This window comes from Styela clava, chromosome 10, assembly GCF_964204865.1.
Source record: "Styela clava chromosome 10, kaStyClav1.hap1.2, whole genome shotgun sequence".
NCBI lineage: Eukaryota > Metazoa > Chordata > Ascidiacea > Stolidobranchia > Styelidae > Styela > Styela clava.
In genome coordinates this window covers 5,452,920-5,470,665 of record NC_135259.1, presented here as the reverse complement: position 1 = coordinate 5,470,665, position 17,746 = coordinate 5,452,920, and the positions used below count along the sequence as shown (strand labels likewise).

At 32.8% G+C, this 17,746-nt stretch overlaps 1 protein-coding gene across 2 annotated transcripts; it reads left to right on the top strand.

Annotated features, from left to right (window-relative positions):
- The first annotated feature begins 8,229 nt into the window (after window positions 1–8,229).
- LOC120337921 (complement factor H-like) lies at window positions 8,230–16,647 on the top strand. Of its 2 annotated transcripts, XM_039405828.2 has the most exons (22): window positions 8,230–8,397; window positions 8,632–8,829; window positions 8,916–9,083; window positions 9,231–9,416; window positions 9,506–9,691; window positions 10,033–10,218; window positions 10,378–10,563; window positions 10,640–10,840; window positions 11,252–11,449; window positions 11,722–11,919; window positions 12,060–12,263; window positions 12,595–12,792; window positions 12,894–13,091; window positions 13,317–13,514; window positions 13,758–13,955; window positions 14,295–14,489; window positions 14,659–14,856; window positions 14,935–15,132; window positions 15,326–15,520; window positions 15,756–15,941; window positions 16,036–16,221; window positions 16,487–16,647. In XM_039405828.2, the coding sequence occupies exons 1-22, from the start codon at window positions 8,325–8,327 to the stop codon at window positions 16,498–16,500; spliced, it is 3,948 nt and encodes a 1,315-aa protein (XP_039261762.2). In that variant the 5' UTR covers window positions 8,230–8,324; the 3' UTR covers window positions 16,501–16,647. The 2 variants fall into 2 exon arrangements, with proteins under 2 accessions (XP_039261762.2, XP_039261763.2); XM_039405829.2 differs by lacking the exon at window positions 9,231–9,416.
- Window positions 16,648–17,746: the final 1,099 nt, after the last annotated feature.

Here is a 17,746-nt window from a genome sequence, read left to right as displayed (position 1 = left end):
GCATTAGAAATTCAAATATATTTTTCTGCTTCTATAATATATCGGTGATAAAATATTTAGGGATTTAATATATAATTAATATTGGCTGACAACGGTCTATGTACTAGAATTAAAAGGACTGCAATCTATTTAAAAAGTGTATTACAACCTTTTGTGATAAATATGCGACAGAAGAAAATCAACGAAGTTAAAATAGGCTCAATGCCGGGGAAGTATTCGATTCGGCGTAAAGGATGGGGCCATTAACATGGTTAGAATGAAACAAAATATACGGTTTAACACGGCGTGGTACCGTAAGTATATATATATATATATAACAAATTGATAGGACAGTAGTGATGATAAAATCAATAGAATCCGGACCACAGATAATATATATGAGGCGGAATGCGAATATATCTAAAAGTTATTGGTATATAGGCAGTGGTGGGATTCTGCAGGTTCGCTCTAAACCGTTCTTGGAATGTCGTGATATTCAGCGCCCCCGTTCTTATTACTTATCGATCTTGAGATCGGTAAGTATGTTGATAGGTATTTGTCTGTCTGTCTGTGTGTCCGTTTGTTTGTCTGTCAGATGAACGCGATATCTCACGAAGGCGAGGTTCTTCCATCATATAAAAATCGATTTTGTGTTCGTAATTGTGTATTTTATGCTTTTAAAAGTTAGTAAACATGTAGGCGTAAAGAATAGAGACAATGTCAACCAAACAACATAACGTCATAACATTTACACTTATTTATCTAATGAGTTATCTTATTTATCTAAGTGTTGCAAAACGCTATTTTATACTTGAGATCCGCACGCGCATTTTTGCCTCTATGTCCAAACGTGGCCGGTTTTGTTTTGATTGCTGCGACCGAAAAAAAATCCAGCTTCCAGAGATATAGGAGGTTGCAAATGGCAAAAGTACACGGGGAGCTCTTTCGCACATTTGCGAGTATTCCGAATAGGCGTTTGCCCTAAAGTCAATTAATTGTTTGGCAACATGCATTAAACAGATAAAACTTTGCAGCATTTCGGGTACTGACATCCATCCTTCTCTGCGTACCTAAGTCCATTGGAATCAGTGTTCACTATTAGCGCACTTTTTTGCGAAAATTGCGAAGCACTTTCGCAACTTTTTTTAGGGACTGCGAAATAGCACTTTTTTCCGAATTTGAAGAGAAATAGCACTTTTTTCCGATTTTGAATGGAATAAAAATTCGAAGTTAACAAATATTTTCGAGTATTAAGTTGACAAATAAGTAACATACTAGTACTTTTGTAAATCAATTCTGCATATCATAACGATATTTACCAGAATTCTAACCTATGAGATGCAGACATAGGAGATAAAGCACATGCATTAACGGCAAAATTCTTGTTTATAAAATGATTATTATACAAGCACACCGATTCCCGCTTTTCCCGCATAAACGCTCCCGGCGTCTTTGAAACCAGATGTTGGAATACTACGCAAAGCGTTTCTTTGAACGAGAGTGGTCATGTGACTATCAATGATATCGATGAATTCAAAATGACTATAAAAGTGTTAGTAAAATATTATAGTCACTTTGGATGAATTGTGACCAAAGTGCACGATTTTCAAATCAGAGGAAACTTTTAGCTGCATGTCACAGATTTGCAAAATCACCAAATTCACAAAATACCATTAGGTGCCATTTTATTGTAATCACAATGTTGAAAGCACGTGGCATTTTCCGGAATTTTGCGATATTTACACAACTATTTCTCATTGATATGCGAGTACGGGTGGGCAAAATTCAATATTTTTTTGAATCGAATATTTTTAACGAGTACCCAATAACAAATATTTTTGGAACCTCGGTAAAAAATCGGCAACAAAGCCTTTTTATAGGTTAATTCCGTTGTAATCGCTAATTGTTCTTGTCACCGATCGTTTTGGCGGCGACATCCAGGTTTTGTTAATCTATATTCCCGCCCTCTCTTTTATACAAATATGAATTCTTGCGGGTCGGGCGGACATCGAAGTTTTATATTTCGGGTTTACCCGTTGGTTCACATCGGCAACAGCTGTTGAAGACATTGAGGAATCAAATTAACATTTGCGTTGGCTTTAATACCTACCAAGATTTGTATATTTACCGTCCCAATTTTATGCGAATGGTAATATTATTGTCGATACCGTGATGCAGATATTTATTAAGACGATAATTAACTTTCTCATGTTTTTCTATGGTGATAAAGTTCGCAAATCCGAAATTGTGCCAATCCTGAATGTTGATTTAAAATAGTGATTGAATAATTCGGCAATAAAGGCATTTCTGCGTGGTCATAAGACGAGATGACGTTAATGAACAGCACTTCTTTTACAGGATATTTTACGTATGCGACTTAATGCTAAAAAGATTGGGCTCGAGTGCTTTTTTTTCGAGTGCTCGAGTGCCTAATAGAGGTCATGCTCTAATTGTAACTAATTCCCTCAAGTTTCAACGTGTTTTCAACAAAACAATACCCCGGCGATAATTATAGCTAAAATGTTACCGAGCAATTCACAATTTTATTCATGGAATTTGCAAATTCACCAGTTTCTTGACGATTTTGATAATGTCACGCCCTGATTATTAGTGCAAAAAATACTCCCCTTCTTCCGCGGCGGTTTGACGGGTTCTTTGTTCCATTCTTCAGAAAGTTCTGACACGGGGGATATAGAATACTGAATCCGGAGGGTTGAATCCCTGTCGACTTACTGGCGATTTTCCGTTTTGGAATGGGTGAAACATTCTCTATTTTAAATTAAATGACGTTTCGCGGGCTAGAGTTCTCCCCGAATATGATGTGTACCAGACGTTAGTCAGACGATAGATAAAACATTAGATTAATAATGACGCCCCGTTTTCGAAAATACAGAGTTATATCGCAAAAAATGCGTTGTGATACATTTGGAATGAAACATTATTTACGGTTAATTCAGATCATATTTTACTCTTCATGACACCCGGTATCCGAAAATACAGTTGTATCGCGAAAAATGTGTTTTGTTACATTTAAAATAAGACATTTTTGCGATTAATTTAGATCATATTTTACTTTTCACGACATCCGTTTCCGAATATACAAGGTTATATCGCGAAAATGTGTTTTGTAACATTTAAAATAAAACATTTTTGCGATTAATTTAGATCATATTTTACTTTTCAGGACACTCGTTTTCGAAAAGAAAAAAAGCGTTTTGTCACATTTATTTTGCATTCACAATAAAATACATATTTTCCCTAATTAAAGTCGTCGATGAAATTGTTCCTGTCGTTCAAGCTCGACACACGTTTGGACGAGTGTGGGGCGGTTTTTTGGTCGACGATAAATCAAAAAGTTGCTACACGTTATTTGTATAACGATAATAACTGAAAATTAAGATTTGGCAGTGAATTTGTCTCAAGATGGTATTTTACGATTCTTGACCACAGAAAATAAACACGCTGACACGCTTGGTTATAATTGATATCCGTTTAATTTATTTTACACTATTAATAAACGCGCCACACCAAGTGCGGCCATATAAATTGCAGTCGCATCGGTATGGACTGTATCTTTTTGGCGCTCTCACATTAATAATAATTTTCAACAAAACAATACCCCGACGGTCATTAAAGCTGAATTCGTTACCCGAGTAATTCACAATTTTATTCACGGAATTTGCAATTTCAAGATCTCACTTGACGATTTTAATGATGTCATGCCCTAATTATTACTGCTTAAATGCCTCAAAATACAACAAATGTAATCATTTTCGAAAAAAAAATAACAAGCGCATCAATTCGTGAACGAGCCATTATAACGAAATTCGCGATTGATTTTACCTCTCTCTTGTTTACAATTTTAACATCCCGCTGGCCATGTATGGTCGAATAAAATGTTCACATATTCGAAACATGACTTGGCCAGGGATGAAAGGGATCACTAAAGAGCTAATAGAAAGTACATACGCGAGGGTATGATATTAATATCGAGAATATTTGTGAGCATATCCCAGGACGGAAATATTTTGCACCCCGCTGTTTGTTGGCAGAACAACGATACGCTAAAGTTAATTGATCGAATACAGGAAAGTATTTATTTATCCTCTCACTTGCGAACATCGAGGTTTTGGCGGAATTGTACGATCATGTTGTCTTTCTTAAATAATAACTTTTTCAATAAATGTTCATTTTACTTTTGCGTCTTTATTGTATGTCGGGTTTTCATTTATTTTAAATTCGAAACTGTCCGAAATACTCCAACAGGTGTATAAGTACAATAATAATAGTACTTACCAGGGAAGTTTAATACACACGATGTGTTAAGGGCGCCGTAACTCCCGTTTTTTTATTTGATTGTTTTACATTCTGCTTAAAAAACAACGTCGTTTTGCAGTCATCTAACGTAACTCTCGCGACTAAATCTTTTTCGTTTTGTATGGCATCGTCTTGGCGCAATTTATTGCCGACTGAATTTTAATTGTGTTTTAGAATACCGTAAGTTATTTTCTGTTTGTTGGTTTCTAAACTTTACAAACTTGGGTAGCAATTTGTGAGATTTGTGCATACAAACGATTGAATATCGCGACTGGATGTCCGATATCTGAGAATGCGTACTTCTCTTTCAACATTAATTTTCAGGATATCAGCGTTCATGTGGTCGATTAAAAATTATTTATTGCCAATATATGATGTTTTCTGCCCGAAATCGCACGCAAACCAAGGCATGTCGACATTTAAGAATTACTGGTCTTTGAGCTCTGAAATAGTATAATATAAATATAAATGAGAAACTAGGTCACGCTAGCTCACGAAACAGAGGATTTTCAAAGTGATCTTGTGTAATATTTCGAAGAAAAAAGTTTGAAAGGAAAGTAGGTCAACACATCTCCTAAAAGGGGAGTATCCTGCGTAATATTTCCGAGGGAACGAGGTTAACCTATCTTTTACAACAGCGGGTGGCGACTTTCAAAGTGGTTCAAAATCACAAATTAATAATTAACAGATTAGGTTTAGTTATAAATCAAAAAGTTGAATTTCCAGGGCACCTAACCCTAATTAGTTGATTGCTATTTATATTTGAGGGTGGAGGGGAATTATTTTGCACGGGTTTTGTACAAATGATCCACCCTGTAACTAATATGGTTTCCAGCCTGCATGTATCAATCGTTGTCTGTTAGATGTAAGGAGTAACAAATGTGAAAGCCTTTGCTGTTCACGCAAGTAAGCAATTGACATCCTGATACATTGCATGAAAGTTTTGTCCCCCGCAGGTGTTAGCAGATGTCCTTTCGTTGCCGATGAATTCGCTTGTTTTAATTAAACATGAATTCGCTTAAAGGGAACTCGGTTAACGGAAAGGCTTCTCTTTAATTCATAATATTAACCAGAGGAGCGCTTTTTCGAGTATCTATGCTGTTTTAAATGGGTTATATGAAAGGCTAGGGCACCTAACTTGCTAAAATCGGCAAAAGCACTTTCGCACTTTTTTTTCCGACTGCGAAGCACTTTCGCACTCATAATTCGCTTAGAGTTAACACTGATTGGAATATTAAAAAAATCACTCATGTCCGCTAAACTCGGTTCAGCCAATGAAAGGATAAATACCCTCATTCGTTCAGCAGATTAGAAAATTGCGTTGCATTTACGTAACAATAGAGACAGACCCTAAGTAACATAACGTATACGACATAGAAAGATAAAATGAATTCATTGATTCATATACACAGCATTTGAAATAAGAAACAATAAAACATTTATAATAGACGCAACATCAAAAACAAAATTTTGTTAATTTTCGGGGCGCCCCTTTGGGAACCGCAGGCTAGGTTACGGGTATTTTTAAATGACAGGCGGTTGAATATTTTGAATCAAAATGATGGTTTGAAACATGCGACCAGTTTATAGCGGCTTTGAGTTGATTATATTCTTTAGGTGACAGAATTTACTGTGACACATGTGTAGATTAAATTATATTAAAACCTAACAATTTAGTGAACAGCTAGCTACTCGTTTAACGGGCCTACAATTTAATTATAATTAAACAAATGGCAACACGCAGAAAAGTTGATGCTGAATGCAGAGGGTTCAATGGCGCAAAAATAATGGAATATAGCTTCTTGAGATGCAATGAAGTGAAAATAAAAGCCATATTCTATTTAGGTGATGTATCACTGCTTTATTTTTATAAAAAGTATCTTTTTGAATGAAATCTTTATCCATATTTGACAAACCATACGAAAAAATTCACATTGATGTTTGGAAGTACATATGCGTGCGATCAATTATTCTCGAAAATGAACATTACAGAGAACAATCTGTGAACTCCGATTAGTAATGCCATTCAGAAAATGTTCTTATTTTTTGCTTCATCCAGTGTGCCGCCTGATGTCGAAAAGCTATTAAGCGTGATGCAACAACACGTGTCACATTAAAAAACAAACGCTGACAAATCGCTTCTCAAAGAAAAATAATTACAAAGCCATATCAATAATACCGTATATCTTGTTCCGAATTATAAGACTTATCTATTATAAATCCAGACAACAGTGCAATAATCTTTGGTGTCGTAAAAAGATATTATTAAAAAATTGCCTAAAATAGCAATTTAGTATTACAAGCAAACTCATTTCAAAATGCCACACTAAACGATATATATCATCAATATACAAAACAGATAATAACAAAAACTTCTGCAATCAACACTGCATCAAAACAACATGAAAAATACTTTGGATAAACCCTACCTCGTTTCATGTCTTTTTGCATTGAAATATATAATATACTTAGAGTTTTGAAAATGTAAATCTGTAATGTTTTAACATTACAAGTAAAGAAGCTAAAAACCTCCAGCGCTTGCTTGTTAATGTAAGTTCTCGTCAACAAATATGATTTCGTGAAACATATGATCATAAATTAGTTTAAATTGAATTAAATGTGTCTTTTAGGACTCTATCACGACATTATACTTGATTTCAGAAGCAGGAAAAATGTCTCAATGACTTTGCACAATTATTTATTATTTTCACTTCCCCTTAGGCACCGGTATGTAGTAGCAGACAAACAGATAAAAATAACTTCGCTTATTTTCTATCACGACTTGCTACAAAATATAGCACGTATTTGTTGATAATCAAATGAACTTCATTGAGATCAAGGTTATTAAAATCAGCCATTTTGTTTCTTGCCAACTTTTCCACGAATGTTGTTTGTGCTATTGTAAAAATCTAAACTATGGTATATTTTTGCATTGTGACATTCACAAGAATTTTTTGTCGATCATAATATTTTTCGTGTAGTAACTGTATTCAAATAATAAATCTGCAATACTTAACCATGGAGCAATCAATAATACGCACCGATTTAAAATAAAATGATAAAAAATTGTGAGTTCTCGAATTCAATAATTGACATTGACTTAATATTAGAAAATTGTTTTTGATTTGTATATCACGTAAAATGAAAAACCTAACCATTTTACTATAATGTAAGTTATTTTGAAATATACACGATACTTTTCAGTCTTTCATCAATTCAAACTTACCTTATTTGTGAAGTTGTGAAACGCAATTCAAATTGGGTGCTGTGTATATTCAATGACTGATGCGAAGATTGAATAAGGTGGAAATTTCAACAACTTAACCACTCGTACAAGGTTTGCAGTTCGATAATTCGAACTGTCGCAGCTTTGACGTTCACTTAAAAAATGTATACTTTTATTGCTTCTGGGAGACCAGTCACTGAACACTTACTTACCACTTACCTTGAAATCTTGAAAAAAAAATTTCTCATAAAAACAACATTTTACGATTTCGAATTAACATATACGTTCAAATGGTTCCCCCCCCTAACTACGAGTTTACTCAATTATTTTTATTAACCAAACAAAAATGTTTTCGAATAAATTTTATAATACAGAATATAAAAATCACAATGTCATGATGACTATCGTGCACTTTTTGTCTCTTTCTCAATAATTAAAATAAAATAAAAAGAACAAAAAACAAATCGGATTATATGCAAATAACATTTATTAAAAAAAATTAAAAAAACGTGAATGACATCACAGCGTTGCATCGCGCAACGTTTAAAAGAAATAAAATCACGTTCGAAAATAAAAAATAAATTATCGTTAATTGTTGTTCAATGTCACTGGCGTCACGATTAACGTGCCTCGAATTAAATCACGTGATCGGTGTGAAGCATATAAAAAGCGAAACATTTTGAATCGAAATCACATCGACTTGATTCATCAAGAAGATTGAACAAGGCAATTACAAATTGGTGATCGACCCTCTCCAAAACTAAACTGATTAAATTTGAGGAAGCTCAGAAAGAAGAAGAAAATGCGGAGATTTGATTCATTGCTGCTATTGTCAGTGGCAATGACTTGTTTACTGCAAGTCATCCGTGCTGATAGTAAGATATTTCATTTTAAATTATTCGTAATTCAATGTGATATACAACCTTTGGTGTATCTGTGTTCTGAATGCTTTACAGTTTTATTAAAAAATATAATGAATACAAGGTGATACAAGATACAAACTGAATTGAACTATTGAAACTTAACTGCTATCAGCATAAAAGGTAGCCTAACACACTTTTAAAGCTATCATACTATATTAATTTAATACTTCTTTTTGTAACTTTCAGGCTGCTATCCGCCGAAAATTGAGCACGGGTACGCCACATCATCCGAGTTTCCAATATATGGTCGATACAGAATTGGAAGTGTCATCTATTTCCAATGCAAAAGTGGCTACGAAATGAAAGGAGACAGAACAATCAGATGCAGATATGGAAATTCATGGGACGGACAAATTCCAAGATGTTACGCTAAAAAATCTGAAAGTAAGTTAGCATTTTGTCCATTGGAACGCCAATTATACCATCCGCCGCAACAAAATGTTTCTAAAAATCATTTATTTATTTTTAAGAATATTGTCAAAGTCCAAGTCGATTTTTCGGCGGTGAATATCATCCGGTTAAGCCTCAGTACCATTACAACGACAAGGTCTATTATCGATGTCCTGGGTATTCATCAAAGTACATCTACTCAACATGTAGTATGGAGGGTAAATGGAAACAAGCTTCTAAATGCTACGGTGAGTTGTCATATTACATATAACTAATAGTAAAATTGTTACGGATGACCATAAAGATAATTATAAATATATATGAGAGTGTTTTGTTGTCTTGTAACCAAATCCACTTTTCAAAATGTAGGGAATTAACTAAATATTCTATCGCAGATTATTGCAAGAAACCTGAAATGAACTACGGACACTACGAACCAATGAAACAGTACTATTACCATGGCGATAGTATTAAATATTATTGCAATGATAAATATTATAAATATTATGAAGGAGAGAAATATGAAATGTCAACTTGTGGTGAAGATGGATATTGGGATAAAAAGAAACCAATGTGTAAAAGTATGTTCGTTTTCAAACTTCTCAAAACCTCATGAATCTGGCACTTTTATAATTTTATTATGTTTTAAATATCCTGTTTGTATTCGTAGAATATTGTGAAGTTCCCGAATATAAAATGTATCATCATCAACCGTACGGACGATCACGTTATGAACATGGCGAGAAGATGCAATATTATTGCGAAGAAGATTATTACAAACCTTCTAAATATGATTATCATGAATCAGAATGCATGTCCGATGGAAAATGGAATCGATCACCATACAAATGTGAAAGTAAGAATAAAGACTATTTTAAATATTTAATAACCTGATTTTAAAACTCTGGAATATATGCAGATTGCTAACTCTAGTACTTTGTAAGGTGTTTTTTCGGCCGCCGGCTATTAATTTAAAAATTAAATCTTCTATTTGCTCATAAATATTCAGAATCAATCCTACAGTAATTTTAAACAATTGTCTGATTTTGCGAAAACCTGAATATGAAATCCCACATCCTCATTTATTTAGATATTTAGTGTTATCTTTGTTACAAACTATGAATTTGATGCAATTATACCTACATGACGGGAATCTTTCGACCTGTTGCTATAAACGCTATCCTATTTATATGACAGGGCGATGCACAGCTCCAGATTACGATGACTATTACCATATGCCATATTCTAGAGAAGTTTATGGGTATGGAGAAAAAATGATGTATTCATGCAAGGACGGATACTACAAACCCTCCGATTATGATTATTCATATGCGATGTGTAAATCCGATGGGAATTGGGACAAGAAGCCTTACAAATGCATGAGTAAGTTCACTGATAACTCGTAAAAATTGGAAGAGTTTTGAGAATAAAAATTAGGTATAAGTATACAAAAAAGTTTGAATATATTTAATTTGTAGATTGAAAATGATTTGTATTCGTAATAATATGAAAAGTACCTGACAAATGTATCAACTCTTCTAGAATACTGCAGAGCACATAAAATGCAATACGGTAAATATCAGCCAATGAAAGATATGTACAAATATGGTGATAAAATGTATTACGAATGTGATTCCGGATATGACATTTATTACAAAGAAGAAAAATACGAATATAATACTTGTAATAAACATGGAATGTGGGATCGCATGACTCCGATGTGTAAAAGTGAGTAGTTCGAATATTGTGAAATACCAACATACTAAGTATGTTTAAAATGTAACAAACTAACTGTATATTTCAGAATATTGCAAGTCACCACAAATAAGCTACGGATCATACAGTCCAAAGTCGAGAACCGGAAAATACAACGTTGGTGACCGTATGTACTACAGTTGTAAGGACGGGTATAAACTGTATTATGGAGAAGAATGGTACGAGTACAATACATGCCAAAAGGGAGGGAAATGGCTTCACAAAGAACCATCATGCAGAAGCGCTGAAAGTGCGATTCATTTTTTTACCTTCTGATAAATATGAATTATGAATTACATCTTATTCAACATTTGAAAAACCAGTAAAAGAATTTGAAAGAAAGAATTATGATAGACTAAATCTATATTCATTTGGCACAAAACACTGAAAGCTTTGGACTGTATAATTGTAATGATAACTGTATAATTTGTGAATGATATCCATTTGACAATGACATTGTTGTAAAGAAGTTCAAGACGTTTTAAACTAATCTATTCTGTTTTAATCTAGTCTTTGATATGTGATTCTTTCAAATAAGCTAACGATTTTCACATTCAGTAAGCCCAAATCGGTCCTTTTTTGCTTCCTCTCATAAGACAGATATACAAGTATATAATATTATTATATCACATTAATATCAACTTCCTTATTTATCATTTAGAATATTGTGATTCACCTCATATGCCACATGGAAGTTATTCTCCACAGAAGAGCAGATATTCATACAATGATAAAGTATATTACCAATGTAAAGATGGATACAAGCTTCACTATGATTCAGACTGGTTTGAATACAGCACTTGCATGAAAAATGGAAAATGGGATTTTAGAGCTCCAAGTTGTATGGATAAGAAAATGTGTAAGTAGCATTTCATCGACTATGCAAAGTGGTACAGTTAAAGATTATTGCTCTCGGAAGTAGTGTATAATCACGTAATAGATAAATAATAAGAAATTATCAATGTAGTTTATTCTGTATAGCGTGAAAAATTGAGATGAAGGTCTGAAATTATTGATCCACTGTTTGTAGTCAAAATATTTCTAACATAAACAATATTGAAATTTTTTCCTTTAAAGTTCTAAGCACGCAATTAATTATAAATAAGAATTGTATTATGTTAATATTTCTAGACTACTGCAAGCAGCCGTACATCAACCATGGATCTTATTCACCTATGAAGAAAATGTATAGCAAAGGAGATCGCATTTACTACAGTTGCAAAGATGGATACAAAATGTATTACGATGAAGACTGGTTTGAATATAGCACATGTAATGATGATGGCAACTGGGATTACAATCCACCCAAATGCAAAGCAGTACATGAGAGTAAGAATTGTTTTAATACTATTAATATTGGACTTGGTGGACAATGTCAAATCGGCTATACTACCGTTCATTCGGAAAATAATCTTGGGCAAAATAACTGTTTTCTAAAAAATGTTTCATGTTACAAAATTAATTTTAAGAATATTGTTATCACGATGAATACATGCATGGGGATTATCATCCAAAGATGAAGAGATACAGTGTTGGAGATCGTATTTATTACGACTGTCACAAAGGATACAGAATTAAATATGACGAAGACTGGTATGAATACAGAACTTGTGGAAAAGATGGACGTTGGGATTACAAATCACCAAGATGTATGAAAGTACACAGTTACACGCGTAAGTAAATGATCTTAACAGTAAAATGTTATGTCACACACGTCACAGCAAAATCATTGGAAAGTTATACCTAAGCTTTATGATGTATGATAATATGCGAGATTATTGGGCAACGCCTATATCGCTGGATGATTCTAACAGAAATTACGTTATACTTCATAGATAAAATCTCGCCGAATGGAAATAAATTTTCCTCATCGGGATAAAATACAAAATTATATTAGAAGCATATGAATACCGTCAACTATTTTTTTCCGAATTGTTATCTAATTAGAAACATCAATTGAAATATTACACTTTGAAAAGCATTTCTAACGTATCGATAATTTAGGATACTGCCACGCACCCTATTTCATGCATGGAAATCTACGTCCAATGAAGAATGCTTACAGTCACGGAGAGAAAGTCTACTACTATTGCAAAGATGGATACATGACATATTACAAAAACAAAGAATACAAATACAGCACTTGTAATTATGATGGAACCTGGGATAATCCTGCACCAATGTGCAAATCTATGTATAAAAGTAAGACTATACATTGATTATATAATTTTTAATTGAAATTGAACTGTACTAGTTGATTCGTTTTTCATTCTCGTATTTTTGTTCTGATATTTTGTGTTTAGACTACTGTCACGCTCCTCAAATGAAACATGGATCTTATTATCCCACAATGAAAATGTACAACTCTGGAGACAGGTTGAGATATAAATGTGATTATGGATACAACATGTATTATGAAAACGAGAGATATGAATATACTACTTGTATGCAAGATGGAAATTGGGACAGAAAACACCCAATGTGTAAAAGCAACAAAATGTGTAAGATATCCAATACATTTCTAAAAACTATTGGAATATATTCAATTTAAAAAAGTTTAAATTAAAATGATAAATAATCAAACATATAGATTACTAATTTTATTAGCAGAGATAATTTTTTACTCACCCTTTTTTTCATCAAATTTCCAATATAACATTTTCTACAAGATGAAAAGCTTTACATTTTCTTATAATATGTGAAGCATTCTATCTCAAATTTTTCAGATTATTGCGACAAACCAATGATACAATACGGTATGTATAAACCAATGAAAAGAATGTACAATCCTGGTGATAGAATGTATTATTCATGTAAACAAGGATATCAACTTAAATATGGTAAAGATTGGTTTGAATACAACACATGTAATGATGATGGAAAATGGAGATACAAAGCACCAGTATGCATGAAGGCACAAAAAAGTGAGACTTAATTGTCATGGATTGATAAACATAAATTACATTGATTATCTATAGAGATTTCTAGTTATCAAGATATTTAAAATCGTGAAACATCAAGACATTTTTTGACAAATTGATAAAGTGATTATTTTAGTCAAATCTATGCAAAATCAATTAGAAACCTGTAATATAAAAAAAACATGTTTTATTTAGCGTTTAGATTGTTTTCCTTAATTTCTAGTAAAATCAATAATCTTTTCACAGAATATTGTGACTCTCCTAAGATCAAACATGGTAATTACAATCCCAACCAACAATATTATTCATACGGAGAAAAAGTTTATTACAAATGTCACAGAGGGTACAAACTTTATTATGACAATGATTGGTTTGAATACAGCACTTGTAATGAAGGAGGATATTGGTATCCCAAAGAACCAGTATGTAAAGAAGAAAAGATGAGTGAGTATTGAAAATATTGGTAGTTGATCATAAATCGATCAAAATCAAACTAAGATACCATTCATCCGGTGTTGACAATAACGAATTTCTATTAGTTTTGATTAACTAAATTAGAATTGGAGATTTCAATAATAATAAAACTTCTTCTATGCTTAATAAGAAGGCCAAAACCCTAAATATTCACCCAAATTTAACCAACTTTTTTTTCGACTTTCGATTTTGTGTAATTTATTAAAAGTGAATATTTCAAGTATAGAAATTTGGGTTCATAAACATTAACCGTACAAATACCACAACACTAAATATTCACACAATTCAACCAGTTTTTTTCGACTTCAGAATATTGCTACCCACCCGATTATCACCACGGTTCGTATTATCCAAAAATGCGAATGTATAGTCACGGTGAAAGAATGTATTACAAATGTGACTACGGATATAAAATGTATTATCATGACGAAGAATACGAATATAACACTTGTATGGATGGAAAATGGAAGAAGAAGGCACCAAAGTGCATGGACATGAAAAAAAGTACGTACAACAACTTGTTATCAATCTTTTAAGGCAAATAATGAGAAAGTTGTTGACGATCGGGAATTTACTGTACATACCGAATCATTTGTTTGTATTTTACTCATTTATAAACACGAGTCAAAATCTTCCGTCTGTTCTAATTTGCAATATCTTCTGGTTTTAACAGAATATTGCCAGATGCCATATATCATGCATGGTTCATACCAACCAATGAGAAAAATGTACAGCTATGGAGATAGAGTCTGGTATTCATGCAAAAGTGGTTACTACATGAAATATGATGGAGATAGATATGAATATAGTTCATGCATGTCGAATGGAAATTGGGATAAAAAAGCTCCAAAATGCATGAAACGTGATATGAGTAAGTTTTCAACATAAATTGATTTTGGTATAAATTATCGATTAAACTCATCCTAATAATTTATTTCTTTTACTATAGAATACTGCATGGCACCTTATATGAAGCACGGTGAATATTATCCCATGAAATCACGATACAACGTTGGTGACAAGTTGTATTACAACTGCAAGTCTGGTTATGGTATGAGATATCATGAAAATAATTATCAATATTCCACCTGCAAATCTGATGGAAATTGGGATAACAAACATCCGATGTGTATGGATATGAAGAAAAGTATGTTGTTTTATGATACAAAATCTTTGAACTAAAAATTCAAAACATCATTATCAAATTTTATAACTTAAATTATGTTACTGAAGTTGAGTGCTTGTTCATTCTAACATTTTATGTTCAAACACATTATTTTTGGAGATTTAAAAAAATATCAAAAAATATTCTTTATTCCAACTTATTTTTACATTTGCAGAATACTGTTCTGCACCGAAGGTCGATCACGCTGACTATTCTCCAATGAAAAATTATTACAAGTACAATGATCGGGTCTATATATCTTGTCACTATGGATATTACAGATCATATTCAGGTTATCAAATGGAATATAGCTCATGTAAAGAAAACGGAAAATGGGATGTTATTCCGAACTGCAAATCTATGGCAAAAAGTAAGTCCAGTAAGATTAAATTACCCGAGTTGATGCAAACTATAAAAGCAAGCAGTCTTATGGTGCAATTTTTTCATATTTATCAGAATTGCTTATTTTAGCCATACTTGTTGCACACTAGTTTCAGATTTTTTAACATGTTCTATTTTTCTTACTTATTAAACTTCATTAACTAATATACAATATTATGATTAATTGAAGAATGATAAAACTCATATAACTTCTGTGTATTTAGAATATTGCAAAGCCCCCGAACGTTCACACTATCATCATAAATCCTATGCAAAGAAACAATATATGGAAGGAGAATGGATCAAATATGAATGTGATCACGGATATTATCGACCTTCCAATATGAAATACAATTATGCCATATGTAAGAAAGATGGAACATGGACTGCTTCACCTTACAAGTGCAATAGTAAGTATTATTTAACAAAATATTAATCATATGTCTTTGAGAATATCTTATAAGTTTTCTCAAATAAAACTGTTGCATAATTGTTAAATTTTAGGATATTGCATGTCGAATGGTATGCGGTATGGATCTTATGAGCCCATGAAGAAATACTACGAACATGGAGAAAGAGTTTCATATAAATGTTATACTGGATATTACATGAGATATCAGAAGCAAAGATATCAGTACAGAACATGTCAGAATGACGGAGAGTGGGATTATTCTGCCCCGATGTGCATGAGTGAGTAAACTTTACTCAGACTATGTTTGAAGAAGCTAAATTATTTTTGATACTCAATTCACTTCATGGTGTATTTTCTTCTTTATAATTTAGAACGGAGGCCGTACTGTAGATATTTAAGTTTAAGCAACTAAATAAATGTTCGCAGTTGTCGTACGCACATCGTTGCTTATTAAAAATAATACTTCAAATCATTTTTTCATAAAGCATTAGATACATAGTAACTTTGCATACATTCTGCTTACATGTTCGATTTTTATTTCAGGTAATCGCTACTAGATACGTTAAAGTCACTCAAGATTGGACATTTACAACTTTACAATGCTTGTAATTAATTTGATAACATTATTGCAATGTATAATATAACGTAGTAATGTTAATTGTAAGCAATAAACAAATTTTCAGCATCCCATTGTTTGATTTTGACGATATGTGCTTCAGATTTTAATGTTTAAGTTCAGCATTATTCCGGGAAAATCTCATAACAGATATTGCCGAAAACGATATTTTTAATGGTATTTTGTTGCGGAGGCCAAGTTTTGTTAGAAATATTGTACACTCAGTTGCCCGGTTTCTCTGACTGTCATATAGCATAGTATCTGCCATTTGATGTTATTTAGCGAGTATGTTTGAAACGGCGCTAAAAAGGGAAAACGTTCCAATGATTTTGCACAAATATTGTTCAAATCAGGTGAATGCACTCGCACTCGGGACGCGGAATATGGCGGCAGGCTGACAGAGGAAAATAACTTGAATAACTAAAATAGAATCACTATGAATTGATGCACGTATTCGAACAAAATTACATCATTTCATATGAGCGTTAACGTTATATTGGGCATTTTGTTTTGCCTCGACTTTCATATAGGGAATCATATTCTGAGCCACTTGAAGCCAATATTGACTTCAATATACAGACACACTTTGCAATGCGTTGACAGGACACCCGATGCACTTGTATTTAAGAATGACACGACACGAAGTGCAACACAATTTGATAACTAATTGAAATTGCATCCTGAACATTCTTGAATATATATTATGAAAATGGAGGACAATTTACACAAGCACGAAAGCATGGCGCAACGGTACACAGGGATATCTTGATATAAAAAAAATATGAGAGTATATGCGAATCTGACGATTATTTAAAAACACCAAACCATTGTGATTTAAATAAAACAACAACATTGAGAGGTTGTATCAAACAGAAAAATAACAACAAGAGAGCAATGCTTAAATATATGAACACGAAGTCACAGTTACTAATCGCAGTAGTACCGGTCGCGTATGCAACTTAAACTGAAGTCTATTATTTGGTATTGAAAAGTTCCAAATTCCAATTGTATATCAAGTCCCATTTCCGAAGCAATTCACGTCGGTATCGGTAACACCATGAAGGTAGGACATCGGTATCGGTACGGTATACGTTAGAATAAAATTTGTTCTTCTCCAATTATGATACATCAGCTTTTGCATTTGGTGAAATATTGTTTATCATATGATTTAGAGGAAATAATAGAAA